The following is a 21,350-nucleotide window of genomic DNA, read 5'->3' as shown; positions in this document are numbered from 1 at the left end:
TTATTATTATTATTATTATTATTATTATTATTTAATTTAAATAGTCACGGGGTGTAAAAATATTAAGGCGAAAATTTTAGGGTACGCGGAAATCACGGACGTGTATATGAATTTTATCTCCATAGATATTTGTCTCTTTTCAATGTCACGCTCCTTGTTATAATTGGGAAGATCTGTTAGGTCTTCCACGACGGAAGAGTTCGGCCATGTGCTTATATTGCGAGTTAGGTTAGAAATTATCCAAATAAGCTAAGGAATATCATACTCGGATAAGAATAGGATATCTAAGATAGAAAGCAAGAAAAAAAAAGCATAGGTTTAGGTCTATTCAAAAGTCAGGAAACACTATTTTATTTTCACAGAAACTTCTGTTTCAACTGTTTCACTGTTGGAAAATAAAATAAATAAATAAATAAATAAATAAATAAATAAATAAATAAATAAATAAATAAATAAATAAATAAATAGCAATTCAAGCTCTCTTGACTAAGTTAATGTGTGTTAATTCTTAGAGATTCATGCAGAAAATTAATGGCTTTACCTTTACAAATGGCAACTGTCCTTATTCAGTGTTATTATGAATGTTATTGAAATTGTTCCAGCGCACTGAGGAGATTCAAAACTCTAAAATGAATAGAAGTATGCACCCTGCAATTTGTCATTTTTTATCGGTTATTTTACGAAACTTTTTTCAACTGCTATGGTAATATAGCGTCTGAATGAGATGAAGGTGATAATGCCAGCGAAATGAGTTCAGTGTTCAGCGCCGAAAGTTACCCAGCATTTGCTCTTATTGGGTTGATGAAAAATTCTGGAAAAAGCCTCAACCAGGTAACTTATCTCAACCACGATTTCAATCCGGCCCCGCTCGTTTCACTGTCGGACGTGCTAACCGTTACTCCACAGCTATGGACTAATCATTGCAAAAAAATTGAAGATACTCCGCTAGATTTTCTTCTAAATGCTATTAAATCTCTGGAAAAGAGCTACTAATTTTAGAGGAGAAGAATGGCGACCATTTCTGAATGTTCTGAAATTAGTTTAAGCCTAAACAAAACCATTCTTTTATGTATATTATTTTAATGTACCGAAGTACATATGATATTTCCATGCAGATATTCTGCGTCATCATACGATAAAAGAGTAATGGGACGGAGAAAAATTATCTCCGGCACCGGGATTTGAACCCAGGTTTTCAGTTCTACGTGCTGATGCTTTATCCACTAAGCCACTCCGGATACCCATCCCGGTGTCGGACAGAATCGTCTCAGTTTAAGTTCCAACTCTTGGGTTCCCTCTAGTGGCCGCCCTCTGCACTACGTCATAGATGTCTGTGAACGTAGGACTGAAGTCCACACATGTGTTGAGGTGCACTCGTTATGAGTGACTAGTTGGCCGGGATCCGACGGAATAAGCGCCGTCTTAAATCACGAAGTGATTTACGCATATCATATATATTATTTTAATGTACCGAAGTACATAGACATCTATGACGTAGTACAGAGAGCGGCTACTAGAGGGAACCCAAGAGTTGGAACTTAAAGTGAGACGATTCTGTCCGACACCGGGATGGGTATCCGGTGTGGCTTAGTGGATAAAGCATCAGCACCTAGAGCTGACAACCCGGGTTCAAATCCCGGTGCCGGAGAGAATTTTTCTCCGTTCCATTACTCTTTCATCGCATTCTTTTATGAACAAAAGTGTATTATTATTATTATTATTATTATTATTATTATTATTATGATCATCATCATCATCATTACCAGTATTCTACAAACATACATGTTATCAAAGAGTACTTTCGAATCTTTAGTCACTTTTGAATAATCCTATATGAAAGGAAGAAGCTGAAAGTTAAAATTTAAAAGCAAAAAGGAAAATAATTAAGTCAGAAGAACATGAAAATATTAAGGAAGGTGTAAAGAACAGTGATAAAGATAGGAGGAAAAATAGAAGAGAGAGAGGATGAAACAAAGATTGATAGAATAGATGAAACAAACAAAGGATCGAAATATAGAAAGAGTGAAAGAGAAGAAAAGGGAAAAGAAATCAAGAGGAAAGAAAAGTTTTACGAAGAAAGAAACAAAGCAAGGGAAAATAAAGTAGAAAAAGAAAACAAAAAAGGGAGAAAATTAATAAGAAATGAGAAGTAGAAAAAAGAGTGATAAAGAAACAAAGAAAGGGAAAAAGAAGGAAAAATAAAATAGGAAACAGAAAGGAAAGCAAGAAGAGGGAAAGAAAGAAAGAGGGAAAAGTGAAAATTATAAGGAAATAAAAACATAAGTAGAAAGAGAGAAAACTGAAAACAAATCTAATGGAATCAAAACAAATTATAAAGAAACAGATAAGATTTCAATAGTACTGTGTTGTTATTTAATACTGAGAAAGAAGGAATAATTCAATGCTATGAATGATCTTAATCTGTAGAACCTATACTTTAAACATCTACGGAAACACAAACAACGTGGACTTACGGTAAATACATATTTGAATAAATTATATTATAATATCTTCAGAGGTTGTGTACACCAAAGTCAAGTTCCTGGTATCCATCATAACTTTATCATAGACCTGTCTAGACTCGTGTGCGTCAAAATTAAACATAAGGAAAAAATTGTGTTCTTAAAATAGAGCTCCAATTGTATTTATAGACCATGTTACACTTTTAAAGCGTTTTCACGATAGCGTAATTTTATTTTTAGACAGTCGTTTCATAACGACGACTTTTCGATTCTCATTTTAGTATCGAAAAGTCATTGACTTCCGCATCCATAAATTAGCGTGCTGAAAAGTAAATTTCCGTGCCTAAAAGTTCTGTTGAGCACGCTAATTATAAATACTGAAAATATAAATTCCAATTATTTACTTATTTATTTATTTTCTTACTCATTTATTAGTTAATTACTTACTCATTTATTAGTTACTCACTCACTCATTTATTCCTAACAACCAGCAAAACAATAACCATAGGCCATGAAATTCATCTCTTACCATATGAATGTACGTACCTGTAATACTCTTTCTTTAACATCATAAGTTCGCCATTGCGAGAGAACGAATCAACAATTTTATTATCTTCAAAATATAACTACATTAGGGATTCCCGAGCGATGCCTAAAAAATCTTGTATGAAACACGTACGAAAGTAACATTTTAAGCACTTGCCGTGTTGTCCACCGATCCGTGATTAAAACGCTATCATTTCGCAACTTTTTGCATAAATAGCTATTTTGTCTTTACTAAATGTCTTCGTAATATACCTGTTTTAATTGTGTATTTAAAAAATGTCCTGATTTATTTGTATACTGTATTATCAAATTCTTGACACAATCTGGTGGTTACATTTCAATATTTAGTCTCTTCACAATATGATGTTTTTAGTTTGTTTAGTTTGCAATGAAGATGTTTGGTTTTGAGTACCGTGTGCAGAAATTATTTCTTTCAGGTTTTCGTAACTGCGTTCAAGCTTCAGCATTAGGATAATGCTGCCGTTAGCTCATGTTACATTAACTAATATTCCAAAATGATAGTGCATAATTCATTTGATTTAATAGCAAAGTCGTTTCCTGTGAATTTGAATGATACTAGAGTGACTATAGTACTGTCAGTTGCAGTAAACTCACCTCAAGGCAATATGCGAAATCCAAGACCATTTCGAAGGCTTTAATTTGTAAAAATGCCGTAACTTGTGTGGGAAGGGAGATGTAGGTCCGTGGCCTATTTCTTTTAGGGCTCATCCCAACATTTCTCTTAGCGCCTTAGGAAAACCATGGAAAACTACACAGGCAGCATGAGATGGGGATGAAAAGGTGATAGAGCAGCTTTTAAATATAAGACACATTTTTAATGCATGGACTATAATGGAAGACACAACTGGCTACGGACTGAAAGCTCCTCGGTTCGATCCCAGGAGATAATGAAATTTTCCTCGTAGCTAAAACTTCCAGAACAATCTCAAGGTTCACTCAATCTCCTATTAGACTGAGTACGGATCTTTCTAGCGCCGAGATCAGGAAAACATGAAGCTCTATTTCCATGCTCCCCTAGCGCCTTCATGAACACACATTTTTATCTTGTATACTGGAAGACAGAGACCGTGACCAAGATGACTGAAATGACAGTACTTCTTAACGTATGAGCGTAACCGCCTGAGAATTGAAATAACAAGGAAATTGTGTATTGAGCTGCTTGTGAAAAAGTCAGTACAAGAGATGTTTTAACTTAACGTTGTATTAAAATCCACGACAGGTGATATCGTCAACACGTTGACTTAATGAGGAAAATACGACTTTATCAACTGCTAGGAGCTCGAAATAGAAGCAAGGCCGAATGTCTGCGCTAAAAATAAAACGTACTTGTCACTAGGCCCGACCGTTAGAGGTTAGCCTGTTAAGAAAGCTATCTGAATTTAGATACACTGATAGCCAGGCTTAGGATCCGAATGAAGTGAAGTTAACAGTGCAACTGAGTACAGATGGAGTAAGGTGGCGTGTTGAGTTTTGTTTACCTGTGCTAACGCATAGGTAAACGAAACTCAATCCGGTTCGTGATCAGAGGTACAGTATTCTTCCATATTTCCCTACGAAACGAACTCAGGCCATCACAGTGCATTTTCAATATATAGTGAACAGTTTTTTCGAACTAGTTGCAAGTATGTACTACATGGTTGTTCATTGTAACGCTAACGACTTCAATGTCGCCGAGGGACATGAAAACTTGTGAGGTATGTATTCCACTTAATTTTCCATCGTCACTAGATTGTACTATTAACAGCAGAATATTACCAAATATAACGCAGCACATTGACGTCGTTGTTTACATTCACAGTATGTCTGTCTACTATGTTCAAGGAACTCTGTAGTCAAGTTGTGCGTACATTTATTGCTAAAGTGTCCCGGATCCTAAGTCTGCTGATAACTAAGACATTATTATTATTATTATTATTATTATTATTATTATTATTATTATTATTATTATCATCATCATCATCTTCGTGAAAAAGTGTCAACGTCCGTCACATAAGAACTATTACTCCAACCCCCTGTTAGGGGCATTCTCATTCATACCAATCGGCTATGTGCTAAAGTCCGCTGCGTGTCCAGGTTTCATACAGGCGCCCTCTCACCCCTTCCCTCGCATGTCACCCAACATTAATCGGAGAAATACTATCATGATGAGTACGCCTAGCTCCGTTCCATTCCTGTTTCTTTAACATTAACTCCCTGAAATGTCTTTCCCCTTTTGCTTACTTAATTATTTTTTGATTCCCTCTTTCTTACGAGAAACCAAAAGCTTCTAGTTCAAAAGAAGTCGTCGAAGTCCCATTTTAGGTCAAAGTATCTGACTCTCTCCAGTGCTGGGCCATCATCGTACTGACTGCACGTTGTCCCGTTGTGGTTAGTCATTCATCTCTACTGAGGCGTATGTACGTGAAGCAAGCAGTCAGCTGGTCGGCTTTGGCCCTTCATGGCCTGTCGCGGCACAGTAAAAAAAAATCAGACATTCTGCTACTTGTGACACCACTGTATTTAGAAATTAACAAAACAATTGAATTTTATCATATCTTCTCTGTTTCTTAACTTGCATCTTTCTCTCCTATTTTTCCTCTTTCATTCTCCTTAAGACTTAGATCTACTTTACATCATTCCTTGTTTCTCTTTATTTCCTTCCCTCTTTTCAGTCATTCTTAATTCATTGTTACCGCCTCCTTAATTTAGTTCTTCCATGCTTGTCTGTTTTTTCTTCCTCTTCTTCTTCTCTGTTTCTTTTCCTCTCTAACTCTTTTCTTTCATTCATTTATACTTCACTCTTCTTCTATTTTTAGTGTTTCTTTATTTGTTTCGTCATTTATTACTTCTTTCTTAATATCAATTCTTCTATATGTTTCTTGTTATTTTATCATCTTAAATTCGTTTTCTACTGATTTCTTAGCTTCTTTCCTTTTATTGAATTTCTTTTCGTTTCTTCCATGTTCTTTTCTTTTAGTTATTTCTCCTTTTCCTGTCAATTTTGTATATTTTTCTCATTCCTTTCCTGCTCTTTAGTTTGTCATTGCATTCAACTCCCTTGTATTGATTTCCTTTCTCTTTTCATTTGTTTCTTACTTCTTTATTTTTTTATCGTTTTCCTTTGTATTTTCCACCCATTTCCGCTTATCCTTCATTTTTGTGTTTAGGCCTATTTCTTTCTCTCCTGTTAATTTCTTATTCGCCTTTGGCTCCAACTTTCATTTCTCTCCGTCTTTATTTTTGTTTTCTTTTATTTCTTCTATTCTTCCTTCTTAGAAAACTGCATTCTTTCCGTTACCTTAATTTTTTCCTTCTTTCTTTCATACTCCAGATTCCTTCTTATTTCAATTCCCATCTCTTTTCATTTTTATTTATATTCTGTTTTACATCCTATTTATTTCTGTTTACCTTATATCCTGCTTCGTACTTATTCTTTCCTCTTTCTTTTATCCTTCACGCATGTCATCACCACAGTGCATCACGTTCCAGTTTTATACGATGCCCGTCTCAATGTAGCGAGACATTTCTTAGGAAACATTTTGCACGCTGTATCAGTCGCTCCTTTCTCCTGTTCTAGAAGTGGACAACCCTGATAAGTTAAGTCCTCAAGGAGGAGGTTAAGGTGGCTGTCAGAGAACCTCAAACAAATTTCTCCAGGGCTGAGAGAGCATCGGTAGAAGATTGAATTGTTAGGGGAAAATTACTGTACTCACGGTAACTCAACCCAGTCATTTGCCTGCGTGCCTGCAGGCCGAGGCACGTAGGGTTCAAAATTACCTCCATGCCTTCTCTTTTTTTATTCGCTTTTGTTTCCCAAACTGCGGATCATCATCATCGTCATCGTCATCAGAGCTGAAGGTCTAGTCATGAACGCGTTGGCAGCTGTACTCAGATTTCAATTTGCAGGTAGTTACATAATAGTCGGCCGTGTTATTGAATTACAGAGACGAGAATGAGGGAATTACTTACACAATAAGAAACTACCTAACTTCTGCTCACGTCTTTAATGCGGATGTCGTTTATGTCTGAGTGGCGTTTTAGCCACAAAAACATGGTGGCGACGATGACGATGATACAAATATGAGGTGACTACGATGATTATGATGATCTAATAATGATAACGACGACGATTTATGATTGTGGTGACACAACTATGACGATGATCTCAATAATGACACGATTATAAAGACTGCGATGAGATATGTTGATGAAAATGATATTAAGATGACAATATTGATGAGCAGGGCCGGGTATTTATGTAGATCGCGAAAATCATGACATAATAGATATGGTCTATAGTAGATTTTTACTAATCTTTACGAATTTCTGATTAATAATATGTGGATAAAACAATCGCCAAAAATCGCGAAATAGAGCTCTAATAGCGAAATATGAACACATTCGCGAATTATTACTATTGTGTCATTTTATAGCGAATTTCAAGTTATGAGTTTATCTTTCTTTTTTTTTTTTCACTTGAATTTGTTATATATCCAAGTAGGTAGGATATGATGGTAGAGGCTGGATTAATCTTGCTCAGGATAGGGACCAATGGCGGGCTTATGTGAGGGCGGCAATGAACCTACGGGTTCCTTAAAAGCCAGTAAGTAAGTAAGGCTACATTAAATGGCATTCCAGGTGTTCTAATTACATTAGTGAACTCAAAAGACGGAGAATTTAACATTTCAGTAATAATTTGAAAGTGTTAATTTGAGGGATGCTTTTTGTTTGCTTTTTTAATGAATGCGTGTTAAATACAATCCCAATTCAACAAATATGTCTATTGGCCATACCGCAACTTTACCAAAATCCAACTAACCCTTAATGTTAATTATTTTGAAAGTAATATTTATACTGAGTTAATAAAATAATTCTAAAATAATTGTATTTTCCAAAATTTCCATTAATCTCCGCCAAGATTAAAAATCAATGTCCAATAATCCCCGTCGACACCAATATTAAAAAACACAAATGATAAAATTAATCTCCATAAATACCTGCCCCTGTTGATGACTTTGATATGAGCAAATGCTGGTTAACTTTCGGTGCTGGACCCCGGACTCATTTCACCGGCATTATCACCTTCATCTCATTCAGACGCTAAATAACCGAAGATGTTGATAAAGCGTCGTAAAATAACCTACTTAAAAAATTATGACTATGATACTGGGTTTACCCTGCGTATATTCGCATCTTTAAATGAAAAATAAATAAGTACGTAATAATGACGTAACTGATGATTAAGATGATACGGTAATTATGACTGCTGATATGATGATAATGACACTATTACAATGATGATCACAGGGTTATGGTGATTATAATAGTGCAATAATGAAAATAATTATGACATTATGGCGATTATAATGATGACACGATTATGGTGATTTTGATGATAGATAATGAAGACTGATGGTACGATGATAATCAAAATAACATTACTGTGATAATGATACGACTGTGGTGATTATGATGTTACGATAATGGTGATGATACGATGACAATAATCATTTTAATTTTTTTCTAGTTCATTTATTGTATTCCATAGATCTTACATTAGCATTGAACTTTAAGATGTGAAACAAGTCAAGAGATACATAATTTTTGGTGAGATAAAGTGAAGTAGAAGATTCGCCACAGTTTATCTCATTATGTTACGGTTGGGGAAAACCTGGGAAGAAACTAAACCAGGTAATCAACCCAAGAGGGAGTCTAATCCAAGCCAGAGTGAAAGCGAGTTTGCCGACTGGGGTACTCAAAAATACAATATGTAGCAAGTAGTTTCAATAGTTGAGCTATACAAAAATATAAAATACACAAGCATATTAATTCAATTTACAAGCATATGTAATTCATTAGAACAATATTACGGCGATTAGTGATTAAAATGACATTGTAATGACTGGTACAGGATATATTATGACAATGATGACTTGACTCTGGTGATTATTATGACGCAGTAATGAATATTATGATGATGACGGTAAAGATATTACTACAATTATGTCACGACTACTGTATTAATGATATGATAAAGGAGATTGATGGTATGATGATAACAATGACATTATCTATACGAAAATAATGGTGCATCTATCTGATTATTATTATTATTATTATTATTATTATTATTATTATTATTATTATTATTATAGACAATGAAGATTGATGGTATGTTGATGACAATGAAGACAAAACTATGGTTATTATGATTATACAATAATGATGGCAACAATAAAGATGGTAATATTACGTCAATAATTACTAAAATACGATGCCAGTAACAATTATTATTAGAATGATTATGAAATTACTATGCCCATTATAAGATGATGGCGTCCACACCTGTGGAGTAACGGTCAGCGCGTCTGGCCGCGAAACCAGGGGGCCCGGGTTCGAATCCCGGTCGGGGCAAGTTACCTGGTTGAGGTTTATTCCGGGGTTTTCCCTCAACCCAACGCGAGCAAATGCTGGGTAACTTTCGGTGCTGGACCCCGGACTCATTTCACCGGCATTATCACCTTCATTTCATTCAGACGCTAAGTAACCTAGATGTTGGTACAGCGTCGTAAAGTAACCCAATAATAAAAAAAAGATGATGGCAATGATATTACGACTATAAACCGATGATGATGATGATGATGATGATGATGCATTGTCAGAGACTTCTATTAATAAATAATAATAATAATAATAATAATAATAATAATCCGTGGCGTCACATGCTGAAGCAGAGGTAGATGATCATCCAACCAGAATGAAGGTATCGTGTGGTTAGCACGGCGATCCCTCCAGTCGTTACAGCTGGCTTTCGCAACCGGATTTCGTTACCTATCGTAGCTTCTCAAGTGCAACACGACGCTGGGTGGGCACCGGTCCCATACACTGCTCGAAATTTCATGAGGACTCGAAAATGACTTCTATTACCGAGCGGAAGCCAGAATTTTTCACAAGATGCTGTCAATAGATGAACTTTCTACTAAAAAAAATTCAAAACATTGTGAAAGCTTATAGCTACAACCTGGTATTATTCTAGTGTAGCAGTTAAGAAAGACGATGATTTATGATAGCAACGACTATATGATGACGATTACATGAGATGACAATGCCGTCTGTTAGCAGGGGTTTAAACTCAAGTGTGTGTGTGTGTGTGTGTGTGTGTGTGTGTGTGTGTGTTCAATACCTACCCACTTCGCTTGCGTGATTCGGGTTCCGCATATTGCGGATATATGGCAGAACTGTGACCCATTTTCTAGTTGTACAATCACTTCGGCGGGCCACGCTGTACATGTGTAGTATCTGTGGAGAGTTATGTGTAGGGTGAGTGTATGTGTAAGTGCTCGTGTAAGTGTAGTGTCTGGAATGAGTGATGATGATGAAGATGAGGAAGGGAGAAGGGCAAACCCGGTGCCGGCACGTAGCCTGCTCCATTCGAATAGCACCAAGGGAGCCGCCAGGCTTAACATCCCCATCCGACGTACGAATCACTATCAACAGTGACATGCCTTCTCCTCATGTGCACTGCGAAGAGATTTGGGGGTTTAACCCAGGCATATTGGTGCACAATCTAGTGATTAGAAGTTGTGCACCGCCATCTCTCCTAGTCCCGAGGTAGAAATGTTACATGAAAATTTCTGACCCCGCCGGGAATCGAAGCCGGGCCGGCTAGTCTGGAGGAAGACAAGCTATCACAGAGCTAACTCGGCGGACGATTTAAACTCAAGTGGAAACACGGAATTTTACTGATATTAGTTTACTAAAAAATGCAGAACATAAAGTACAGTACACATTGCATAGCTGAAAGCTCAGTATTTTGCTAGTGCCACGATTAAAAAAGACTATGCTTTACTTTTCTCCAGCAACTCATTCGTATTTCCGAAGCATCTTACTGTATGTAGAGGATACCTAGATCCTGACTTGTTACAAACTAGAGGAACTGAACTGATCAATATGTGCTTGCCAATCATGCGTCAACTCGTTAGGTATTTGTACAATTTTACGCCTCAGTATTTTGCTGTGAGGCGTGTACAAGTGATGATTGATGAGAGATGAAGGCATGCAGCGGAAGTAGACTTCTTTTTGTTAAATTACTATCCAGTGCTCGCCTGGAGCACTGTTCCTCAAACAATGTGCCGCGACACACCTGTACGTCGTGACACGAGACCAGGTGTGCCGCATACTTCACATACAATTAATCGCATTATGGTTATTTCGTGGTTAAGTTTACATCTTGGATCTTGGCTGCGAACAAAATGCATGACAGTGGGGTCAGGAATGGACCAGGAATACCATTCTTTTACCTGGTTGTCTATTACCATCTCAGCATCTGTCTTCAAAGTTGAAGGTCTTCAGAAATTTTCAATTAGATTCAATATAAGAGTGATCAGCTACATACAGGTCAAGGGACTTCTTTTCCTTTATCTATTACTTTCCAAACACAGTTGAAGATAGCTACTTTCTTTACTTCTGAACTTCCATCCGCCACTAGAGTCATATCCACTTTTATTCTTCGCCTTCCTGTCTTCCGCACTTTAATTCTATCTTCCTTCATATCCATGTTACTTTCTTTTTTATATTTATTGATCATCTTCTTCCTTTGCCGGTCGTGTAGTTCAGTTGGTAGAGCAACTGGCTACGCACTCGATGGTCCGGGGTTAAAGAGGGATTTTTCGGAGCATGATGCCGACCACACCACCTCGTGAAAGCATGAAGAGGAGATCTACCTCCATGTCTCCCAAGTGCCTTCACGGAGTTTGTCTTTACCTACATTCCTCTGCTTAACTTTCTAGTTTTTCCTTCAGTTTAGTTGCTACTCCTTTTCATTTACTATTCCTTACTTCATTTCTCTATTTCCTCTTTTCTCCCTATCATATACCTTCTTCTTCTTCTTCTTCTTCTTCTTCTTCTTCTTCTTAATTTAGGTCTCTCTTACCCAAAATTCAAGGCTATGGAGTTCAGCGTTCTCTCGATTTTGGCAGATTCTTCTTGCCATTCTACGTCGTCCTAGTCTGGTGGCATAGCTATGTTAATGACTCTGCTATTATACACTCTGTTTACATGTTTAAATCACATTCATATTCTATTTTAACCCAACTTGTAATGTACTCTATATTATTTTATCTTAACTCATTCTTATTCACATTATTCATTATGTCATTGCTAAGTCTACCGTTCAAATTTCTGTTTTTTATAGTTATGGATTGTTTTAATGTTTATTTTTTACTTTTTGTTTTGATTGTGTCTTTTTTAAATTTATTTATACATTTCATATCAATACATATCAATTTATTTATACATGCTTCAACACCTGTAGCTATATTGCGTGTGTAGGACATGTGCGTATATCAGTAGGCCGTTTTTACTATTGAGTTCCGGTTTCTATTGCCGTGTGTTATACTGTAGATGACTTGTGTTTATGTAACAGATTTTAGATAGGTCTATGTGTCTGTTTTTTATGTCAGAGGAATAGGTACCATTTACTTCCTATTTTTTTAATTTTCTTTCTGTCCCTTTATTTTTTTCTGTCCTCTTATCTATTTTCTTTCCTTGTATATTTATTCATTCTCCTTAATTTCTTTCCTTTTCATTCGTGTATTTTCTCATTTATTCCTCTCCCCTTTCGTCCATAGGCATGAATGAATGAATGAATGAATGACGATCCAGCACTTAGGCCATTCGCTGGGCCATTGTGACAACTCCCAGCATTTCCACTCACCAGTCGACTGTGTTAAGGCACGCTGTGTATTAGGCATACTTAAAAACAACTCCAGTCTCCTCCACACATCACCAACCGGTGATCAGAAATAATGTTGATGAATGTAATAATGAGATTTAGAAATATTGGCCGGCTAATATCGATGCATTTGTTCTCCAGATAGATATCTTATACTTCCTCTTTTTCTTTACCTTCATTATTTGTCCTGCTTTCTAAATTTCCCCTATTCATTTACTTAACTGTAATTTAATTTTTTCTTTAGGTGTTTTATGTTTATTTCCTGGGTTATATTTTCCTTCTTTTCCATTTCTCTCATTTTTCACTCTGTCTTTCTACGTTAGATACGTTTTCTTCCTTTTTTGCGTTCTCTTATTTATAGTTTCCTCTTTTTCCTCTTCTTAACTCATGTCTTTCTCTCTTTATTTCTCCTTCTCGTTTACGTTTCTCTTTCTCTCAATAATCCCGCTTTCCTTTTATTTTATTTTATCTTGTTCTCTAATTACGAGTTTATTTCTCTTTTACGCTATAGTTCATTTTCTTGATCTTTTAATGTTATTTGTCATTCTTTCTTTCTTTCTTTGTTTCTTCTTCTTTGTAATATTTCATCTCTTCTTTCGTTTTTGTAATTTCCATTTTTACTTTTTATATACCGGTATCTTAAACTTCCAGCCCCTTAATCTCTTTGGTTGTATTTCCCCTCCTCCCTGGTACCGTAACACTGACGCCGCCCGCTGTGTTGCAGGTGTGGTTCCAGAACCGGCGCGCCAAGTGGCGCAAGAAGGAGCACACGAAGAAGGGGCCGGGGCGCCCGGCGCACAACGCGCACCCGCAGACGTGCAGCGGGGAGCCGATCCCGGAGGAGGAGCTGGTGCGCAAGGAGCGGGAGCGCCGCGAGAAGAAGCTGCTCAAGTCGCTGGAGCGCCAGCAGCGCAAGCTGGCGGCCAAGGGCATCGCCGTCGACATCGCCACGCTGCGCCGCGAGTGGGAGCAGCAGCAGGGCAAGAAGGCGGCGGCGGCCAGGACGTCCGCGCCGTCCCACAACAACAATAACAACGACTCGTCCAGCTGCTGCAGCAACGGCGAGATCGACGTCGTGGGGGACGCCAGCGACAGCGACGATGCCGTCGATCTGCCGCCGCCGCTGTCCAAGCAGCGACGTCCCAACCCCTTCAGCATAGAGTCCCTGCTGTCGCGCACCGAGCCTCCCGCGCACTCGTGACTGCACCTGCACACCCAGGCATGGCTGTAATCGAGCTTCCCATGAGAACCCTTCAGTGAAATACGTCGCAGGGCACGAGTAACCAGTTGCGATGCCGTGGAAATGCAAACGTCTGAAGACAGGCAAGAACTTACCACGTAGAAGGAAGATAAAATGTGTAACGCACTAAGTCACATAAAAAACAAAGAGGAAAACATCTGCAATGGAACTGGTTTAAGCTGAGAGAGAAGATGGAGATAGACTCCACTGTGCAACCTCTTTCAGATATTAACACGTATATTTTCGAGGGGCTTCCATGGGCCAAAATATGTTTCAGCTTTGAAATTTGATCGCTGGAAGTTAAGAAAGAACACGGTCCAGGCGATACTCACTGCTGATAAAAATCCATTAAAGGAAATGTGCAGAATCTATTTCATTTCGCATAATTTCCGTGAATCAACTTGGTAACGTGAGAAACAGGAAAGCTATCAATAAAGCTTTCTGAATTAATTCAACATTCACAAAGCAAATGTAAACATAAGCTTCCAATGACCCACGAAGGCTTCTTAATTGACCATGTTGTGGAATATCGAAAGATGATTGCAAAAATATTATGACAATGCAAATATTATTCATCGCACAAGTTAGGTCTACTGGTAGGCCTAAATCATTTGCAGTTCAAAGATTCATATCAATCTTGTAACCAGGCGCACGACTACAGTTTACATTATACACTAGCGTCACGCATTAGGCTACAGGTGCTATGTTCGGCTCAAGTTTGTCGAGTATGGTTAAGTTAAGTTGGATATTCACCTATGTTCGTTCTGCAGAAGCAGGCCAGTCTATTTGTTCCATCTTGTTATAAGAATATTCGCTGTCCTCCACTCATGTTTTAACCACTTAAGAATTTTAGCACAGATTTTGCTATTACTCGTAGTTTTCAATATGAAATGAGACGAAGTTCTTAATGTCTTGGTTGCCTCTCTCATGCTCGAACATTGTAGGACACTAGTTCACACTATAAAATTCAATCGGCAAACTTCTAGAGCTTATTTCGCTGAAAAATCAGTCGCTAAGTTAAGAAATAACAGTGTTCTAGGTCTCACAGTTTTCGAGATACAGAAGTGCAAAATATATATAGTGGTGGAAGTTTCGAATTTTAATGACATTTCTAAATATACAACGATGGATATTGTAGATCTGACTTAGCACCGTCTGATAACATTACCCTAGCTTCCATATTCATATTATGTTTACGGCTGTATTGTGAATGAGAAATAACAATATTACATATGGCAGCGTTACTCAGCTATAACTCGCAGTCCCCTAGTAATCAAGATGTTGCTTATTGAGCCGCAGTATAAACTATCGTTTAACACACGTAAGCATTCATTCCAGTAACACATTGCAATTATCTCGTTTGAAGTGTGCAATTTTAATGATATAATTAAAAGTGTTTATGAGATGGTTTATAAGGAATGATTTAGAAAAAAACATGTTATAACACCTCAATAGCTTACGTTGGTTTGAAGAATAAAAAATAATAAATGACCCTTATTCGCAAAGTGCTTGAGAAACGCTGACACATGATAAAGACTGAAATTGTTTTAAAAAGCATAAAATGACGACATATTAAAACGTGGAAATGGTTAGCGATGTTATACAGAGTGTTAAAAAAGGTATCCAATTATTTTAGGAGGTGCTAGTAAGCATCAAAACAAGGAAAAAATGTCCAATAAACATAGGTCCTACAACACATATTTTCTGAGATCTGAACACTTGATCATAGGAGGTGCTCAATGTGACGTTCATTCATGGCAATGCATTCCTCTGCCCTTTGGCGTAAGGACTCATGCACTCTTTGAAGTCGGCCTGATTGTTCTTGATAACCAAAAGCCTAGGGGATTTAAGTTTGGGGAACGAGCAGGCCAAGGTGTGGGACCTCTCAATCAATCCAGCGGTCCTGAAATGTCAGCGTCAGGTGTTCACGCTTATTGCGGAGAAAATGTGCTGGTGTGCCATCATGCATGAACCCAGCTGTAGTATTTGCTGACATGGTACATTCTCCAGTAAGGTAGGCAATACGTTAGTAAGAAAGTCCTGATAACGAGTCCCAGTTAATCTCTGTGGTAGCACGTATGGCCCTTAATCTATCGCCAAGAACGTTTGTCCAAACGTTGATTGAGAATCGGCGTTGATGCCTTGTTTCTTCAACTGCATGGGGATTGTCATCAGCCTACACTTGCTGATTACGAAAATTCACAACACCATCTCTGCTGAATCCTGCTCATATCCGCAACCAAACTTTTGTTTTCAGTATTCCTTACGACGTATCAGTATTTCATGCCAGGGGTGTCAACTACGGTATGATTATCTAGTAGCGTGCTGTATTCTAGGGTAGAAAAATGCATTTCCATAAATGGACGTCACATTGAGCACCTCCTACGAACAAATGTTCAGATCTCAGAAAGTATGTGTTGTAGGACCCATGTTTATTAGACATTTTTTCTTGTTTTGATGCCTACTATCACCTCCTAAAATATTGGATACTTTTTTAACACTTTGTATAAAGGGCGATTCTATGACTTTGTTACAAACTTTTAGAGAAGATAGAGGAGATCGTTATGGACAAGTTTCATATAGGAATCCATTTCCGGAAACGTTTCGTTTGGTAAATACAGAAGATGTGTATGCTAATTGGTTTAAGTAGCATTGCAGAATAATAAACCAAAACGTTCGTTATATCATTACAAACTTGTAATTAATACATACCGTACATAAAGCATTCACCTGAAGGATATCACAATCCAGTACCCGTACAGAAATTGTTCAACCCATCTTCCACCAGTCTCAATAGGCATTACAGCACCGTACTATCGACTGAAGAATCCATTCGAAGATTCCCGATATATTCTCGACTGTGTCACAAATAAATTATGATTAGAACCTCTTCTGATTTGATCGGGTGTCACAAAAATCGTAAACAAGATCCTTGAGATGGTCGGCGTCGTAAAGGAAATTCTAACTGATAATGTCTTGAAGCTTGTCTTTCATTCCTGGTTCAATTTCCACAAACGAAATGCTTATCAACAAGTTTTCCCAATGTAAAGCTTTACATGATAAACTTCAAACAGTATTTGCTGACTGCAAACCTAGCGTTCCACGTATCCTCACAAAAATTTGTACCTACTGTTTACAAACATCTTAGCAACATCAACGCCTATATTAAAGACAAAATAGTGATTAGTAGGAATCCTTACACTAAAAACTATGGTTAGAAAAGCATTCTGACAAAGCACATCACGTTCTGCAATTACCAAGCGAAACTTTTCCGGACATGGTTCACGTTTATCTCCTCTATCATCCTTAAATGTTTGTAACATAGTCAAAGAATCACCCGTTATAGCTACATAAAAATAAATATAAGTGAAAATGGACTTCTATGTAAATGAGAATGATCAGGAATTCCTGTGGATAGAGAGACAAAAGGAAAACGATTCATTCATCACATATCTCGTGGAAGTGATTACTGTAACATACAAGATATAAAGCAAGTTTTTTCTCGTGATGTTGAAGATGTGTTTTCCTGATAGAAAGGAAAACCAGTGATAAGAAAAACAAAATACTGTAGGACTCAGACTAAAAACCACATGCTGTTTCCTGATTATCTAGTCTAGTCTCATTAATCCTTGTGTCGGATTAGTAATAAAGAAGCGGACTGTGAAGAGAACGCAGAAATTGCTTCTTTCGAAATAAGTGAACTCTCCAAGTTTCACTCGCATTTCTTTCTTCATTTGTTCCTTTTGTTGCGTCACGTTTCCTGTGAATTGTTTTCGAAGAGCGGAGGACTGCACACTCTGATGGCGGAACTGAAAGTGAATCAAGAACAATTGCCGTCTGTCAGAGCGATCGAGAGATTTCGAGACAAGCGTGAAGATATTCATTGTTGTCGCCGCTCTTCAGTTTTTTATTTTACTTTTAAATCGAAATGTCCGGAACATGGAAGTGTAACGATCGCTGTAAATAGAAATATATATATGAAATAGTTTTAAATGAAAAAAATGGGAACACGAGAATTCAAGCAATAACATAATATCACTTTTCAGATCATTGTATCGTACTGAAGATGCATAATAAATTATAATATCTCATAAATTTCATGTTGATAAAAATAAATATTTTGCAATAATCTATTTCAATAGCTGCAGTAGTTACGTAACAATGATTATTTGAAAGTCTTACACAAAATAAAATCGTAACGAAATCTAATGATAATGAAATAATTTTTGATGTACCAGCTTAGGGTATATAGAATAGATACTGAAACATGTTTTAGATTCGTCACTTTTCATAGTTAAAATAAACTAGTATCAATGGCATATTTAAGTGGGAGAATAGGGTTTTACTCTCTATCTTCTCCATACGAAATATTTGTGATAACAGATGTATCATATCATGATTTTAAATGCACACCCAAAACTACATTTATTAATTTAATTTCAGGTTTATTTACATAATATAAATTCGAAAGTGGGTAGATTGCATGAGATCAGAAAAAATGTTCAAAATAATTACTCAATCCTAGAAAATAAAATCGTAAATACGTCAGTGATATATGATTGTTGTGTATTTTGTCTTCAACATATAAATAAATTTGACATCTGGAAGTGTTATGGATTGTAAGTGTGAATTTTGTTTTTCAATGTTATTAATATGATCACATGAAATGGTAGTGAATGTATTAACAGTGATCAATATTACAAACAGAAAGTATTTTAAAATTCATACAGCAGACTTAATACATATTGTGCATTCCAAAACACTTTAAAATGGTTCTGAAACAAGAATTTTATTTTATTTTTATAAAGTTATATATTTAATTAAATGACTTTATTTCTATATTTTAGTCCGAAAAAGAACTGTTGGCATTATGTCATTTAATAAAACACACATGAATTATCAATGCTAAAGAATAGGCTAGTAAATTTGTACGTAATAAAGACTGTCCTATTTGTGCAAATTTACATTTACATACTGTAGGATTAAAACAAAATCACTTTCCGCTTTAATACACTCTGAACCACGTTGCGATCTTCAGAGATGCACGTGATAAACATCTCATCGTGGATTATATTGTTGTAAATCCCAAAACTTCTCTTCTAGTCCACTGATTTTATTTACGGTAATGTAGCCTAGCTTACTTTTCAAAGTAAGAAATAACTACATAATAATTATTACGAATTTAATAGCCCCCCCCAAATGCTGGTACAGCTTTGAGAATCATTCTAACTTGATAATGTATGTCTTGTTACGAAGACACAAAAGAAGAAAACAAGTTCGTGAGGAGCTCCACACACATACACATACAAAAACACACACACACACAAAACAAATGACTTATTGTATTTATTATTTTTTTCTACAGTGTGCACACTTTCTGCTTACAAAGTGAAAGTAAAATAATGACTAACAGTGACGAATGTAAAACATATTTCAATATAATTTCATTGACTGTAAATAAAATTCAAGAGTCTCTTATCTCATATTTCCCTTGCCAAAGTGAAATGAAAACATAACCATTCAAATTACTGATGTCACAGAAAAAACAACAGGTAGAATGTTAATTATTATTATTGTCAACGTGTACTAACATGTAGACCGCGTAATATTATATCCATTCGTCCATATTGGTGATAATTTTGTTTTGATCATGAGAAGTAATAATAATATTTATTCGATGAAGTTGTATCGCTTTCTTTTGTTTCCTTAAACCCACAATTTTATTATACAGGGCTGTCAGTTTCTAAAGGAAACATTTTGAGCACGATACGGAAGCATACAATTCACCGGCGAGATAGCTGCGTTATTTCCGATAAAAATACAAACATTCCTCCGAATACTTTAGCGGTAGCGCGCTGACCTGCTAATCTGGAATTGCGTTTATGAGTGGAGAGTAAATTCCCACTTACGCTGATTACATCTTTGGCTTGTTTCAGAGGTTTTTCTCAACTGTAACGCTAATGCTAGGTAATCGACTAAAAAATCTTCGACTTCTATTTCGCCAAATACAATTCCACCAAAATGAAATATTCAATTCCACAAACATATATTTCAATTACAATAATTTTTTCATAAATGTATCAAGACTCATGTCGAAGGTACAGTTTATCGCGCAATAATTTTATTGGTGTATTACTGAAGCTTGGTGGATATGGATTATTGCTGTTATTTATATTTTTATTAAAATATTTTTTTTAATTATAGCTAAATACAGAGAGTCCCGCGCCCTGACGACGTGGAACACGTATAAGGCATTCTGTTTCGGACTCGCGTTACGTAATGCGCGTTGGTTCGAGTTTTCATGTGAGAAGAAATTTTATCATGAAATTTCAGCCAGTATATAGGATGAGTGTCCACCCAGCATCGTGATGCACTTGGTACGATAAGTAGTGACATTCGGTTACGAAAGCCAACTATAATATACGATATCTCCATTCTGGTTGGATGATCGTTCACCTCTCCTTCGACCGCCAACAGCCGGCTCGTCGATCTGAGCCCTTAAAGGACTGAAGTTCCACGGATTATTATTATTATTATTATTATTATTATTATTATTATTATTATTATTATTATTATTATTATTATTATCATCATCAGAGACCGGAACTTTGGCAGAATGTCTTTTTAAATGTGTTAAATCTATCTTCATTTTGAAAGTAAATCTGTACGAATTATACCTTTGTGATTGAAACGTCACAGTTTTACGTTGCCCTTTTCTGCCTTTTTTAATATAAACGCCTAATTTACAAAATAAACGCTTTTTTGCCTTTATTTGATTATTTATCTATTATTTATTAATTTATTATTAAAAATTGCCTACAGGTATATTTTAATTTATTTCTATAACCACTACAATGAAAGTGACTTCACCGAATGCATATTATTGTCTTTCAGTCAGTTCATATTCTCTTTGCAACAATGAGTGCGGGTCTAATGTTATTTTTCTTTCAGTTTTTATTGCGACGTTGTTGTAAAGATGCCGAAATTTAGTGTTCCTTTGCGCAGTAACTTGCAAATTTATGTTAATACTTTTGGATCCGACGTATTTTGTACTGACGGTAAAGTACTTACATGCAAAATATGTGAGCAGTCAGTGAACTACGAAAAGAAATATTTCATATCGCAATATATCAGTACAACTAAACACAAAAATGCACTTTCCAAGGCTACTGGGAAGAAGATTTCTTTGCTTCCAACAGTAATTGCAACATCGACTTATGTAAAGCTTTTCTTACTGCCGAAATCTCTTTGTGGAAAGTGCAAGGTTGTGGATCTAGTGCAAGGTTTGTAATTACCTTTTATTGCGTATTTTAGCTATTTATGCCTTTTTGCCTGTCTATTTTAGCTATTTATGCCTTTTTTGCCTGCC

General features: G+C 36.4%; 1 protein-coding gene across 2 annotated transcripts in view; it reads left to right on the top strand.

Annotated features, from left to right (window-relative positions):
• LOC138706204 (homeobox protein unc-4-like) overlaps positions 1–19,663 on the top strand; it is a 286,141-nt gene extending 266,478 nt beyond the window's left edge. For both annotated transcript variants that reach the window (XM_069835230.1, XM_069835229.1), the window contains exon 3: positions 13,466–19,663. In XM_069835230.1, the coding sequence (XP_069691331.1) occupies positions 13,466–13,942 (477 nt within the window). In that variant the 3' untranslated portion in view covers positions 13,943–19,663. The remainder of the gene's footprint in view (positions 1–13,465) is intronic.
• Positions 19,664–21,350: the final 1,687 nt, after the last annotated feature.

This window comes from Periplaneta americana, chromosome 9 (assembly GCF_040183065.1).
Source record: "Periplaneta americana isolate PAMFEO1 chromosome 9, P.americana_PAMFEO1_priV1, whole genome shotgun sequence".
NCBI lineage: Eukaryota > Metazoa > Arthropoda > Insecta > Blattodea > Blattidae > Periplaneta > Periplaneta americana.
Note: the sequence above shows the minus strand (reverse complement) of the source record. Positions and strands in the feature narration are given on the sequence as shown.